General features: G+C 47.7%; 1 protein-coding gene across 6 annotated transcripts in view; it reads left to right on the forward strand.

The window, feature by feature from the left end:
- The window catches only part of TJP1 (tight junction protein 1), a 92,118-nt gene that overhangs the window by 23,669 nt on the left and 52,716 nt on the right, over positions 1-15,733 (forward strand). The window contains exon 1 of one of the 6 annotated variants that reach the window (XM_070400598.1): positions 12,314-12,833. The exons of the other annotated variants lie outside the window; for them this stretch is intronic. Within the exon in view, the coding sequence (XP_070256699.1) occupies positions 12,807-12,833 (27 nt within the window). The 5' untranslated portion in view covers positions 12,314-12,806. Of the gene's footprint in view, positions 1-12,313; positions 12,834-15,733 lie in introns of those variants that run through there. 6 annotated transcript variants of the gene reach the window in all.

Genomic DNA, 15,733 nt, shown 5'->3' on the forward strand with positions numbered 1-15,733 from the left:
TGTGAGGGAAAGTGTGTTGGCGTTGAGGTGGGTGCTGTCAGAGGGAGCAGGAGTGAGTGTGTGTGTGTGGCGGGGGGTGGGGGGGGGGTGGGGTGGGGCGGGACTCAGGGGCACCGGGGTAAATCATGCCAGACCTTCATGCAAGTCTCCATGGGCAGCTCTCACAGAGAATTCATACGCTGCTATTTTTGAAAGGGAGAAGGCGTCTGATCACCAAAAAGTAAAAGAAAAAGAAATAAAGCTCCAAGCTGTATTGATATGCAGGTCTCTGCCGGTTCTATATTTCCTCTCTTCCAATTGCCAAGGGTGGGAGCATGCCTTCGCAGTTGGTCCTTGGAAATGTATTACTGTCTGCTGACCAATCATGGGCAGACAGCTCCTTTTATTTATTGTATATCTTTTTATTGATTTCAGGGAAAAAGGGAGAGGGAGAGAGAGAGAGAGAGAGAGAAACAACAATGAGGAGAGAGAATCATTGATCAGCTGCCTCCTGCACGCCCCACACTGGGGATAGAGCCCGCAACCCGGGCATGTGCCCTGACCGGGAATCGAACCGTGACCTGGCTTAAGTTAAGCCTTCTAAATTTAGCTTACTGCTGACTTATGATAATATGTACATATCTTTTATTCTAGAAAAGAGATGTACAAACAGCATAGAGGTGTTTATAAACAGCATGTTAAAAGGAATAATAAAAAGCACATAAATGTTGACACTTGGGACCCACGAAGGCAAAGAAAAAAGGATGCCAAGTACAAAGGATTTGTAGGCGAGAAAGCAGCGTGCATATCTCCCTGATAAGAAATGTGGGGGGCCCAGCTGGCGTGGCTCAGTGGTCGAGCGTCGGCCTGCGAACCAGGAGGTCAAGGTTCGATTCCCCCTCAGGGCACATGCCCTGATTGGAGGCTCGATCCCTTAAGTAGGGGGCGTGCAGGAGGCAGCCGATCCATGATTCTCTCTCATCATTGATGTTTCTATCTCTCTCCCCCTCTCCCTTCCTCTCTCTGAAACCAATAAAATATATTTTAAAAAAATTATAATGTAGCACCCTGGCCGGGTACCTTAGTTGGTTAGAGCATCATGCCCGTTCACCAAGGTTACAGGTTCCATCCCCAGTCAGGGCGCATGCGCGAATCAACCAAGGAATGCATCAATAAGTGGAACAAGGCGATGTTTCTCTCTCTCTCCCTCCCTCGTTCTCTCTCTCTCTCTCCAAAATCAATTTTTAAAAAAGTAACAAACCACAGAAGCCAAAGGATGCTGGTTTCCAGGCTTGTCTTTCCCACCAAGACTGTGGGTGAGTCACTTCACCTCTGGTTCCTTTTTCGCTGGGACGCTCCAACTTCTACCTGTATTTCCAGCCTCAGACACTTCCGAGAAGAGAAGAGATGAAAAGATAACTGTCGGAGACACTGTGTCATCGCAGATAGACGATGTTCACCTACAATCTCGGTCCTCCGAAGGCACCAGGAAATGACTCATATGAACAAGGAAGCACCTTGAAAAAGCTACTGACCGTGCAGTTCACATTCAATGTGAAATGCATCCATTCGCTTGCCGTTGCTGCTGTTCTCACGTGAGGATGTCTGCTCCCTTGGTTTTTAGAGGGAGTGGAAGGGAGGGGGAGAGACAGAGAGAGAAACAGCGATGCGAGAGAGACACGTTGATCGGCTGCCTCCTGCACGCCTCCTGCTGGGGATCAAGCCTGTGCCCTGACCAGGAATCGAACCCTGACCTCCTAGTTCATAGGTCGACTCTCAATCACTGGGCCACACCAGTCCGGCATATATTTTCTACCTATAACAAACATTACATTAAAAACATTATTTCAATCCTCACCTGAGGATATTTTCCCACTGATTTTTAGGGAGAGGGGAAGAGAGAGGGAGAGACAGAGAGAAATAGCGACGTGAGAGAAACACATGGATGGGTTGCCTCCTGCACACGCCCCGACCAGGGCCTGAGCCTGCAACGGAGGTACATGCCTTTGACCGGAATTGTGCCCGGGACCCATCGACCCGCAGGCCGACGCTCTATCCGCTGAGCCAAACTGGCCAGGTTGGATACACGCAACAACTTGTGATGCAAAAACATGACATTTTGCACAAGGACTTAGAGCAGGGGTCCTCAAACTACGGCCTGCGGGCCACATGCAAATACAAATATTATCTTTGTTGCCGTTTTGTTTTTTTTACTTAAAAATAAGATATGTGCAGTGTGCATAGGAATTTGTTCATAGTTATTTTTTAAACTATAGTCCAGCCCTCCACCGGTCTGAGGGACAGTGAACTGGCCTCCTGTTTAAAAAGTTTGAGGACCCCTGATTTAGAGTTTGGCAAACTATATGTATTCCACATAAGCAGCGACGCCCAACAGTCTTGCCATTTTTCCACGTGCTGTAAGCCGAGTGGGAGCCCAGACAGATCCGGTTCCTCATACATGATTCACGGGCACCCAGTGGCCTCGTGGTGTGTGCCCGGCGACCATCTGCTAGACATGCAGGTGCGTGTTGCTCCTTCCACGTGTAGCGGGTCTCTCTTTTGAAAAACATTGTGGCATTTCTCTCTCTCTCTGTGTGTGTGTGTGTGTGTGTGTTTTAAAAAATATATCTTTATTGATTTAGAGAGGAAGGGGGAGAGAGAGACAGAAACATCAATAATGATACAGTGTCACTGATCGGCTGCCTCCTGCACGCCCCACACTGGGGATCAAGCCCACAACCCGGGCATGTGCCCTTGACTGGAATTGAACCCGGGACCCTTCAGTCCGAGGGCCGATGCTCTATCCACTGACCCACACCGGCCAGGGCCACCTTATGCTGTAACGCGGGATAACATGGTGTGAGTCGCTCTCACAGGCTATCATTCTTCCGGCAGATTTGGGTGTTGATCTGCGGAAATCGCTTTCATGTTCCTGAAGACACGTGCCTTCCGTCCCCGTGTAAAAGTGCATTTCGTAGAGCTTTGAGTTGTCTCATTATTTTTCTTTTTAGAGGTACTGGTGTTTATTTTCGTTTCGCTACGAGGGTAAGTCGCCACAGGGGATCACTTCCTCTGATCAGCTTTAATGGCACAGCCATTGTGTTCAGGATGAAGCTGGTGTGTGTGTGTGTGTGTGTGTGTGTGAGAAAATAGAGCCCCTCTAAAGGGTATATTTCTATCTAATCTTTATAAATACTTGTAATAATTTACAAATGTTGTGCCCGGCTAGTGTGGCTTAGTGGTTGAGGATCGACCTACGGACCAGGAGGTCACCTGTTTGATTCCCGAGTTGCGGCACGATCCCCAGTAGATGATTCTGTCTCATCATAGATGTTTCTCTTCCTCTCCCTTCCTTTCTCTGAAATCAATAAAAAACATGTTTTTTTTTTAAAAGAAAATATACACCCAAACCGGTTTGGCTCAGTGGATAGAGCGTCGGCCTGTGGGCTGAAAGGTCCCAGGTTCGATTCTGATCAAGGGCATGTACCTGGGTTGCGGGCACATCCCCAGTAGGAGATGTGCAGGAGGCAGCTGATCGATGTTTCTCTCTCATCGATGTTTCTATCTCTCTCCCTTCCTCTCTGTAAAAAATCAATAAAATATATTAAAAAAAAAAAAGGTACAAAGAGCCTGGTCCGCATGGCTCACTGTTGAACATAGACCTGTGAACCAGGAGGTCACCGGTTTGATCCCTGGGTTGCGGGCTTGATCCCCAATAAAAACATTTAAAAAGAAGAAGGAGGAGGAGGAGGAGGAGGAGGGGGAGAGGAAGAGCCCACAAAGGGGGTATATGCCGGCCTAAGGTTGACCAGAAGGGGTGCGAGCCTGACCCCCACCCCATGCGCCTGGAAGGCCAGACCTTAAACTTGGCCGCAGGCCCTGAGCCCGGCGCTTTCGTTGTCGTCTGCACCGGGTTGAGGTCGAGTCTGGCTAGTTCAAGCCAGAAAGCTGACCAAGCAGGAGCGGGGAGGTAGGGGGGGGACAGATTTCAGCCAAAATATTGAACCCACGGAAAATAATGGATGCTTGTGCACCCACGGCCTGCTGATGGAACACGGTTCCCAGCTACTCATTAAAAAAGGGACCCGCCCTTGGGGCTGTCTGCTTTGCAACACGTAGTTACCCTGTAATTGGAGTTCCCGGATCAGCAGAATCTGAAACGTTTGCAGGTCTCTGGATGCTGTAATTTTTACTTTGTGGCTAATTCCAACTTGCTCTGCGCTCCGGGAGTCTGACCGGGAGTCTGACCGGGAGTCTGACCGAGGATGAGCTGTGAAGGGCTGATACGCCTCTCAGCTTCCCAGCCAGAGGGAGCAGGACGAGTAACATCTCAAGTTTTTGTTTTGTTTGTTTTTAATTCTCACCCGAGGATATTTTTCCATTGATTTTTTTTTTTTTTTTAAAGAGAGGGTGGAAGAGAGAGGGAAAGACAGAGAGGAACATCGATGTGAGAGAGACACATAAATCCGTTGCCTCCTGCACACGCCCCGACCAGGGCCCAAGCCGGGGAGGGGCGTGCAACCGAGGTGTGTGCCCTTGACTGGAATCCAACCTGGGACCCTTTGATCTGCAGGCCGATGGTCAGGAGCTCTCATGAAGTTTCTGTCAAGATGTTCGCCCGGCCAGAGTGGCTCAGTGGTTGAGCATTAACCTATAAACCAGGAGGTCACGGTTCGATTTCCGGTCAGGACACATGCCCAGGTTGCAGGCCCGATCCCCAGTAGGGGGCGTGCAGGAGGCAGCCGATCCATGATTCTCTCTCATCATTGCTGTTTCTCTCTCTCTCTCTCCCTTTCCCTTCCTCTCCGAAATCAATAAAAATATATTAAAAAGAATAGACAAAAGACATGGACATGGAAAGGGAGGTACAGGTGGCGAAAAAGCACTGAAATGCTGTTGAACATCACTAGCCATTAGAGAGATGCAAAATCAAGCCAGGAGATATCATTGCACACCTGTCAGAACGGCTAAACTGAGACACGGCGGTAACAGCCAGGGCTGACCAGGGTGTGGAGAAACTGGAGCCCGCGAGCGTTGCTGGTAGGCGTGTAGAATGGCACGGCTAGTCCGGAAGAGAACTTGGCAGTTCCTTTCGACACTAAAAATGGATTTACGATAGGACTGAGCATTTGACTTCTTGGGCACGTATCCCAGAGAAGCGAGGAGCTCTTTGCAGGCGAGGATTCGCACACCAATATTCACAGGAGGTCTAGTCCTAAACGCCAACAGCTGGGACCTCCTCAGATATCTTCCAATGGGTAATGGTGACGTCATAACATCCACACAGTGGAATACCACTGAGCAATAAAAAGGAAGGAACAGCCCAGCCCGTGTGGCTCAGCGGTCGACCTATGAACCTGGAGGTCGCGGTTCGATTCCCCGGTCAGGGCACATGCCCAGATTGTGGGCTGGATCCCCAGTGTGGGATTGTGCAGGAGACAGCCGATCCATGATTCTCTCTCACCATGGATGTTTCTCTCCCTCTTTCTTCCTCTCTAAAATCAAGAAATACGTATTTTTTTACAAAAAGGAAGGAATCTTCGATACATGCAACAACTTGTATAAACCCCCAGGAAATTGTGCTGAGTTGAAAAAGCCAATTCAAAAAAGGCTACACACTGTATGATGCCAGTTATGTCATATGTGTGAAGTAATATAATTACAGAGATGGAGAGTGGATTCGTCGTGGTCAGGGGTTAGGGATTGGGGGGCGGGGGTGAGAGAAGATGGGTGTGCCTCCCTCTCTTCCTCTCCCTCCCTCTCTCTCTAAAATCCATCAAAGTATGCCCTCCGGTGAAGATTAAAAAAGAAAAACCCCCCACAGAATAAAATGTAAAAGACTGGCACGCAGGAAGAGAGAATAGGAATACGCGTTGAACAGTGAAAATCGAATGAATGAGTGAGTGAAAAGTACGCCGCGTCGATAAATGTTCCAGTCCGCCTGCCTAGACTAATTCAGATGAGAACTGGTGGGTGGGGGCCGCCTGCCTTAGTTCACTTGCATTGATTCTATGTGTAAGCAGGGTTTTAGGCTATTTTAGGCGCCCGTTTCTTTCTGCCTTCAGGATATCAGAGAAATGAATTTGGCTTAAGAATGTTTCCACTCAACCCCAAGAGTCAGGAAACCACTCCCTTTCAAAACACAACCCTTGCTCTCTCTCTCTCTCTCTCTCTCTCTCACACACACACACACATCTCAGCTGGATTTGTACGTATGTGTGTGTTTTTGTGTTTTTTTTTTAACGCGCCCAGCTTTCATACAGCTTTTCATCTCCCTGGAACACGCACTCGCCAATGGAAGTATTAATCACGTTTAAAATTAGAGCTTGTCACAGAAACAAAATATGCAGCTTGATAATATGAATCTTTCCACAATGGGCGCGAGCCACAAAGAACCGCATCCCACACTGACTGGCCTCCTGGTGTTACCGATGCGTAAGAGCTTTGGGGTGTGCCTCTTCCGAGCCCTGAAAGTTATGGCCAGCGAGGGTCTTGGGATGCGTCTGCCTCTGCCCCCCTCCTCATACTCACCAGCCCCCCACGGAACCCCACTCCTGTTGTGCCCATGAGACAACTTTTGCACCAGAAGATCTTCCCCAGATTATCCAACTCATGCTCTTTTCTTAAAAAAAAGAAATAAAAGTTTTATTGATTTGAGAGAGGAAGGGAGAGGGAGAGAGAGAGAGAGAGAGAAACATCAATGATGAGGAGAGAGAATCAGGGATCGGCTGCCACCTGCACGCCCCACACTGGGGATGGAGCCCGCACCGGCTCAGGGGCTGAGCGTCGACCTATGAACCAGGAGGTCAGGGTTCGATTCCTGGTCAGGGCACATGCCTGGGTTGAGGGCTCGATCCCCAGTGGGGGGCGTGCAGGTGGCAGCCCATCCATGCTTCTCTCTCACCATCGATGTTTCTCTCTCTCTCTTTCCCTCTTTCTTCTTCTCTCTGAAATCAATAAAAACATATTTAAAAAAAGAAAAGTCTGTATTATCGACGTCCTCTCCCTCTCCTGTAATTTGTTCTTAGTTGTCCTTCCTATGCCTCTTTTGCAAATAAATGTAGATATTTTACCCCCTTTTACAAGTTATTTGAAATATAAAAATGTATTTGCTCCTTTTTAAGTGGAGTTGCACTAACTTCTCTATATTTTGTTTGTTTTAAAAGATCATTATTGCCGAAACCGGTGTGGCTCAGTGGATAGAGCATCGGCCTGCGGACTGAAAGGTCCCAGGTTCGATTCCGGTCAAGGGCATGTACCTGGGTTGCGGGCACATCCCTAGTAGGGGTGTGTGCAGGAGGCAGCTGATCGATGTTTCTCTCTCATGGATGTTTCAAACTCTCTATCTCCCTTCCTCTCTGTAAAAAATCAATAAAATATATATTTTTAAAAAAAGATCCTTATTATAAGTGTTTGATCACAAACACTGTAAAAATAAAATCCAAACATTATACTCAGAGGGACTGGGCCATTCAGCTTCTTTTAAGGAATCAGTCTCTCTCTCTCTCTCTTTCTCTCCCTCTCTCTCCATATATACTAGTATGTGCAAATAAATACACAGAAATTGATCTGGAAATATACTGTCTGTGTATTTGTACCTAAAAAGATCTTCTTTATTTAATGGTATAATGACTTTATTGGCAGAGGAAAACTCTGAATCAATTTATAGAATTTTTAACTCCCCCGAACACTGAGTTATGGCACTGGAGTAAGATTAGGATTACCATCATTGTTATTTTACAATGCTTTGATAAAGTCCTCCTACTTCTAGTGTCTTGTATCTATATTCTCTCCTGGGACAAAATCAAAACCGCCTCCTGCTCGATCGCAGTGTTCTTTACTTCCCCTTTGCATTTCATACATGCACTCCTAGCTCGGACCCGAAATAACAGATATTTTTTCCTAAGGGTATTTTTTTGTGATGGAAATATATCCATAGAGAACATAAGCATATACAGTGTGGGTGTGCACACCGTTATTCATTGGGTCACGGCTGTTTGGCCAAGTGGTTCATTCTGAGACGCGAGAAGATTTTGCACACGCGGTGTGTGTGTGTGTTTTTTTCATTCTGAGCCGCAGACACCAAAAATCCCACAGGAAGTTGTCTTTGTAAGTGTTGTGGTGTTTCGTTTCCTGTTCAGCGTGCATGAGGGGATCAGAAACAAGATAAAATTGTGGAACCGAAAGAGATTCTTGGTTAAGCGTGACTTTCACTCTAGATGAGGATCTCAAATGCGCCTGTATTCCTTCCCAGCCAGAAGTCCGGGGGAGCGCTAACCACTTCCCTATCTCAGCCTTAAACTTGTGCTATAATGTCCATATTTTTTTGGTGTTTAGTGGATAAACTCTTCGTTGCTAAAGGGGCAACTGAATCATGCTTTTCACTTCTTAGGAAAGCATCTCCCCCAAAATAAACCAAAGCAAAGGAGCTGTCTTCTTAGCTTTTGACAACCGTGTTTTACCATGATCATTATTATTTTTTTAAAAAAATATTTTATTTATTTTTTACAGAGAGGAAGGGAGAGGGACAGAGAGTCAGAAACATCGACGAGAGAGAAGCATCGATCAGCTGCCTCCTGCACACCCCGAACCGGGGTTGTGCCCACAACCAAGGTACATGCCCTGGACCGGAATCGAACCTGGGACCCTTCAGTCTGCAGGCTGATGCTCTATCCAGTGAGCCAAACCAGCTAGGGCTACCATGATCATTATTTGTTGTTCATCCTCACCCGAGGATATTTTCCCATTGGTTTTTAGAGAGAGTGGAAGGGAAGGGGAGAGACACACAGCGAGAAACATTGATGTGAGAGAGACATATCGATTGGTTGCTTCTCCAATAGGCTTGGGGCTGGGGATCCAGCCTGCAACCAAGGTACATGCCCTTGACCGGGATCAAACTGGCGACCCTTCAGTCTGCAGGCCAAGGCTCTACCCACTGAGCCAAACCACCGGCTAGGGCTACCGTTATTTTTTATTTTTTTAAATATATTTTATTGATTTTTTTACAGAGAGGAAGAGGGAAAGAGAGTTAGAAACATCGATGAGAGAGAAACATTGATCAGCTGCCTCCTGCACACCCACTTCCGGGGATGTGCCTGCAACCAAGGTACGTGCCCTTGACTGGAATCGAACCCGGGACCCTTCAGTCCACAGGCCGACGCTCTATCCACTGAGCCAAACCAGTCAGGGCCATTATTTTTACAAAGGATACAAACTTTCTCTGCGTTTTTGGAGCAAAGGTGATACATAAAATATACATTCGTCAGTTTAATTTAGATATAAATACCATAGAACAATTTAAAAAGGACACTATAATTCAAGGAAGTGTTTTTATTAGTGCAGTTTTAAAATCATAGTATATTCTCAAAGTGGAATTTTTTTTGGCTCGTATTTATTATTTATTAAGCCATGGCAAAAGTAAAATATACCAAAACTGTAATCTGATGTATTAGATCTTTGGCAAATCGTCGTCATCCAGCACTTAAATGATATACAAGAGACTTGATGAAAAGTGACAAATAAAAAAACCACGGAGCCCAGCCAGGGTGTCTCAGTGGTTGAGTGTCGACCTGTGAACCAGGAGGTCACGGTTCGATTCCCAGTCTCCCACAACTACCTTTTAAAATAAAAAAATCTCCCACATTCATAAAAAATAGCGTTTGCTCATGAGTGCCAGGAGCCGGTACATCCTTGCTGCTTGACACAGTCGCTGCAGGGAAGAAACATCTGCACAGCATATGTTTCAAGGGACCTGGCGTATATGGCATACTGTTCTTCATATGTTTGCTCCCCTTCTTGGCGCTATGTGTTTTGGCCAAGGTCACCTCTCTGAGAAAGGTTGTTTCCCCAGGTAGGGATTTTTCCCCTGAAGTTAGGGAGGGAATAAAACCCCTTAACTAAGTGCCAGGCGGGTAGTTAATCACTTTAACTACAAACAATCACACTTAAGCTACATAATCTTTACTCCCTGGAATGGAGATAAGAAACACCCTTGCCAAAGCCGGTTTGGCTCAGTGGATAGAGCGTCGACCTGCGGACTGAAAGGTCCCGGGTTCGATTCCAGTCAAGGGCATGTACCTGGGCTACGGGCACATCCCCAGTGGGAGATGTGCAGGAGGCAGCTGATCGATGTTTCTCTTGCATCGATGTTTCTAACTATCTATCTCTCTCCCTTCCTCTCTGTAAAAAATCAATAAAATATATTTTTAAAAAATCAACTGTTATAAATACAGATGTAACAAGACAACAGAACACAGAACCTAGAGACAGAACCTAGCAAGAGAACATGGCAAAAGATCCTGGACAGAACCTGGCTACAGAACTTGCCTGGAGAACCTAGACAAAACATGGCTAGAGATCCTGGACAGAACCTGGCTGGAGATCCTAGATAGAACCAAGTGAGAGAACCCAACCATGCTGGTCAACTAAACGCTGCCTCCGTGTCATTCCTTCTTCGCTGACTCCATCCACACCTTTGGGGATCCCTGGACCTGCTGGGGTTGGACCCCAGCACATGAGGACATGTTAGTTACAGTTTTTTTTAAAAAATATATTTTATTGATTTTTTACAGAGAGGAAGGGAGAGAGATAGAGAGTTAGAAACATCGATGAGAGAGAAACATCGATCAGCTGCCTCCTGCACATCCCCCACTGGGGATGTGCCCGCAACCCAGGTACATGCCCTTGACCGGAATCGAACCCGGGACCTTTCAGTCCGCAGGCCGACGCTCTATCCACTGAGCCAAACCGGTTTCGGCTAGTTACAGTTCTTATAAGAAGAAATAACACTTTGTCTAAAAACAAAGAAAAATACCTGACTTTTTAAAAAAGTGACTTTATTTCTATGCAAGGAGGTTGGGGGGGCGGTGATAAGGCTTTGACTTGCAGAATGCTTTTTTCCTGGTTCAGGTAGCATCGGATTGCAAAATATATGGTACTTCATATTGAAAATCTTAATTGTTTATGTATGACATACAGATATTCATTGGTTAAGATAACTCTGATCTTTTCATACCGCTGAATTTGAAAGAGAAAACCACCCTATAGAACTTGATGTTTATGCTTTTATCCAGCTCTTGTGTACCTTTAGTGGCTGTATCCTGGGTACTTTAAAGATGTTATCATTTCAGGTTACTAAGAATTCCTGGCATGTGTGAGGAGCTTTGCACTTTACACAGTGCAGGGTAACGTTTCTTGCATGTTCCTTGGTGTTTATCAAGGCCGCCAGCCAGCCAGCCCGGTGGGCAGTTTGAGTAATGGCCCAGTAAACCGGACCATGAACTGCACGTCTTTGCACAGGCTGAGCTGGAAGAACTGGGTTTAGAATTGCATGGCAACCACATCCCTCTCCACTCACTACTAAGAATTTCAGCATTAAAAAAAAATAAAAAAAATATATATTTATTGACTTCAGAGAGGAAGGGAGAGGGAGAGAGAGAAACATCAATGATGAGAAAGAACCATAGATCGGCTGCCTCCAGCACACCCACACTGGGGATCCATCCTGCAACCGGGGGACATGTGCCCCAACTGGGAGTCCAACCGTGACCTCCTGGTTCATAGGTCAACGCTCAACCACCGAGCCATGCTGGCCGGGCAAGAATTCCAGCATTTTTGATGCCAACATGTATTTTTAAGAGCTGGCTCGCTGCACTTGGGAGAAAAAGACCTGGGTATACCTTGAGGGCCTAATGTGAGTGAACCAGCCGGCTTGCCCGGAATGCCCGTGACCTCATTACCAGTTTTACTGAGGTCAGTCGGTTTGTCAAGAACCAGTGCAATTATTTTGACCTTGCGAGGAGCTCATCAGAGATGAGAGCCGGGATGCACTTGACAGAAAGAAAAACAAAAAAACACCACACACCACAGGCATTTGCCCTCCATGGAGCAGCAGGCCCCAGACACGTGGTGCAGCTGTGAGCACCGTTATTTCCCAGGTGAAGGAAGGATGCGCAGGTAGGAGGTGCAGGGGCTGTGGCTGGTTTAGGACAAAACGGATAAGTTATCTTTAGGAGTTTTTTAAAAAAAAAAAGTATGGGGCTCAGGGGCTTGTGGCTTGGGGGCGATTTCCGCCGGACCCTCGGTAAAAACAAACAGGAAGACTCGCGCGCCAGCGGAAACGCAGGCTCCCAAGTTACTTCGGAAACTGGCCTTTTCCTTCCGCGACGGGGGGCGTCCTGCAGCAGGAAGCGGGCGGGGGGCGCTGGCCCCGCCCACAAGCACGGCCCCGCCCACCACACCCCGCCCCTTCAAGACCACGCCCCCAAACGCGCCCCTGCCCCCAGCGTGGCCCCGCCCCCTCCCAGCTGAGCATGCTCAGTGGGCCGCGCCGCGCCGGCAGGTTTGCGTGGCCGCCCGCAGTTGCCGGCGCCGGCTCAGCCCGCCGACGCCGCGTCCGTTCCCCGCGCGTCGTTCCCGCGAAGTTGCGCCGAAGCCGGTTTCCGAGGAACCTCCGGGCGGGCAGCGGGGACGGCAGGAGGCCCCCGGAGGCTGCGGAGGGACGAGCGGGCGAGGCCGACGAAGCCGGGCAGCCGGAGCTTGGGGAGGCCGCGCGGGCGGCCGCAGTCGGAGGGAGGGAGGCGCCGGCCGGGCGCGCCCCGTGGAGAGGACCCGGGCGGGGCGGGCCGGGCGGGCGGGCGTTCCCCGGACTTTTGTCCGAGTTGAGTCCCCTCCCCGTGGGCCGGGCCTCTCGGGCCGGCCTCCCCCCCGCCCTCAGCCCCGCTCGCTCCCGGGAGATGTTGATCTGGGCTGTGGCGTGAGGAGCCGGCGGGCCGGTGGCGCGGAGTTTCAGGTCCGGGGAGCCTCGCGCGGCGCCGGAGGGAGACAAGATGTCGGCCAGGGCCGCGGCCGCCAAGGTAAGCGAGCGCCTCCCAGGGCCGCTGGGGTCCGTCCCGAGCGCGAGTGCGGCCGCCGCCGGCGTCGGGCCCGCGCCCCGCCCTCCTCCTCCCCGCGGGCGGCGGCCCGGGGGCGACGGCGGGCCCTCGGGGCGGGGGCGGCGGGCGCGCGGGGCCGCCGTCGGGCAGGTGCATCGCCGCGGGCGTCGGTGCCAGGCTCGGGCTCCCGGCGGGCGGGGCGGGGACGCGCAACAGGTCCGGCGCCGGGGAGCTGGGCGTCGGGAGTGGGGGGCGCGGGCCTCCCGCGGTGGGACGCAGGTCGGGGTCGGGGTCGGGGTTGGGGGGTTCCCCCGCCAGGACCCCGGTAGCCGTGCGTTTGGAGGGATGAGCGGTTCGGTCCCGGCGAAACCGTGCAGTTTCGATCTGATGTCACTCGCGGTGGAATGCGCGCCCCGGCGATAAGGCACCGAGGCTGTAGAACGCTCAGCTGTGGAGGAGGGCGTCTTTTTTTTCTTTTCTTTTCTTTTTTCTTCTTCCCATCCTTTATTACTTATCGAAGGCAACATTGAAAAATTAAAAAAAACAAAAAACAAAAACCCAACCCCTTTAACACTTTTTAATAGTTTTCGTTTGAATTTAAACTTTCAAAAAAGTGAACAGCAAATACCCTCCTACCGAGTGGACAATGAGATGAAACCCTGAAAAGTGAAAACAAAGATCTGTGGGTCTCAGCAAAAAAAAAAAAAAAAAAAAAAGTAACACTGTTTCCTATCCAGCTTGTTCTTTCCTCGCGCTGCTGTTTTCTCTGGTGCCTGGAAACCTTGTTTCGAAGAATCAGTGAAAAATCCTCTCCTTTTGTAAAACAATGTAATCTCTCTCATCAGAAAGAAGTTACTGGTTCTTCAGGAACAGAGGTGTGAAGAGTAAAAAGTCTCCCCCTTGGAAGATAAATTCCCCGCTTGAAACAGTAGGGGATACTCGAGCAGTTTGTGGTTTTAGGTGTTTGTTTTTTTCTTGTGTGTGTGGGTGTTTTTCTATTTGAGATGTTTATTCGGAGTATCTGGGAGCAGATATATAATAAGGCCCGGAGAGTGGTTCCCTGTAGTCCTGGGTAAATTCTTTTTAGGAATGTAGTATTCTTTAAGAATACTGTAATCAAAAAGAAAAAAAAAAAAGAAAAAGACTTTAATCTGGTTCTTTTGACTTGATAGTGATGTAGAACAACCTAAAGATAAAACTTGATCCGATGACTTAAAAAAAAGTTCTTTCTTTTTTTTTTTTTTTTTGCTTTGATTTTAACATAAACTCACAGTATGTTCCTCTGATGGGGCTTGCTTCCCCAGGAGGAAGGCTTTGCTCCCAGATTACGGAGAATGTCACTTTGTTCCCCAAGTGTGATCTCTCCCGCCTGATAGCCAAGACAGCACACTTTTCAAAGGTTATCTCAAGCCGGGAGAAATGAGGTTTTCCGTGGGTTGCCGCAGTAAGAATTTAGAAGGTGTCACACGTTTCCTCCTGAGTTACGGCATTGAGATTTTATGCCGTAATGGAAGGCGTCACAGGTTAAATAATTGCATTGTAGGGACGTGTGCATTCTTAAATTCTTATGAGTAGAATGTGAGTTGAAAGCTTATTTTTGTTTGTTTGTGTTCTTTTTTTAAATCCTCACCCGAGGATATTTTTCCATTGATTTTTAGAGAGAGAGGGAAAGACTAGAGAGAAATATCAATTCGAGAGAAATACATTGATTAGTTGCCTCCTGCACACGCCCTGACCAGGGCCCGGCGTGGGTGCCTTCAACCGAAGTATGTGCCCTTGACCGGAATCGAACCCAGGACCCTTTGTTCTGCAGGCGGACTAGGGCTGAAAACTTACTTTTTTAAATTGCTGCATTCTGAAGTGAAATAATACTCAGCCATCTTTTTTTCAAGTCACATTTATTTCTTTAAGGGGATTAAAGTGCTTACTAAAAGGCAGGCTCTGTACTCAATCCCTTTCATATCATACTCTTGTCCCCCCCACCCTCAGTTTAAAAAGGAAATGAAGACACTTATTTGGCAGCTTGCTTTTTTATTTTTAGCATAAGAGTTTGTAGAACTCTAATCTAATACCTTTGATTTGATGTTCTTTGTAATGGTTGAATGGTTTTCTGTCCCAGAAACCTGCGGTGTGTCATCACTGCCTAACTTGTTCCAGGATTTTGCTATTGTAGTAAGCAGCGCTATGTTTTTATATTTATGTACTCACATAGTATTACCATATGTCCAGTTCTCAAAAATGTAATTTTGGGGTCAAAGGGTATGTGCACTTAAATTTCTGATAAATACCAGTAATTTTTTTCTCCAAAAAGATTGTACCGAGGAATACATATAGTAATAATTATTGGTAAATTGGCAGCAAGAGGGAAAATTAGAATATATGATTAAAATAACATTGTAGATTATTGGAGAGAGGATGCTGAGACTATTGGCCAACTTTTTTTTTTCTTTTAAGTCTGAGTTTTATTCCTCAGGCCATAGGCAAAAAAAAAAGTTGTGTTTTTTTTGGTTTGTTTTTTGCTAAAGAGCAAATCACATCATAGAACACTAGAAGAAAGTGTAGGATACTTGTAAAAAATACATACCTGAGTTACAAGGGTTTCTCTGTACTAATATTGACTTTAGAAGTAATAAAGGAAAAGGTTTTGAACGTGTGATACACACCTGGATTTGTGAACACAATTACTAGTGTGCCTGATACAAAATGACTCAGACATTGAAATCAGGAACTGGAGGGCGGCTCTCCGGCTCACCAAAAGCATTGTTAATCATGCAAGGAAGTGGTATGAATAATTATTAGAATCATTTCCATTGGTTGAGTCATGGAAGGGGCAGTGGCTTCTGCATCTTCAAGCTGTGTCACTTTGGGGAGAAGCTATAACA

This window comes from Myotis yumanensis, unplaced genomic scaffold (assembly GCF_028538775.1).
Source record: "Myotis yumanensis isolate MYYU_CA2020_CCGP unplaced genomic scaffold, mMyoYum1.0.hap1 SCAF_20, whole genome shotgun sequence".
Taxonomy (NCBI): Eukaryota; Metazoa; Chordata; class Mammalia; order Chiroptera; family Vespertilionidae; genus Myotis; species Myotis yumanensis.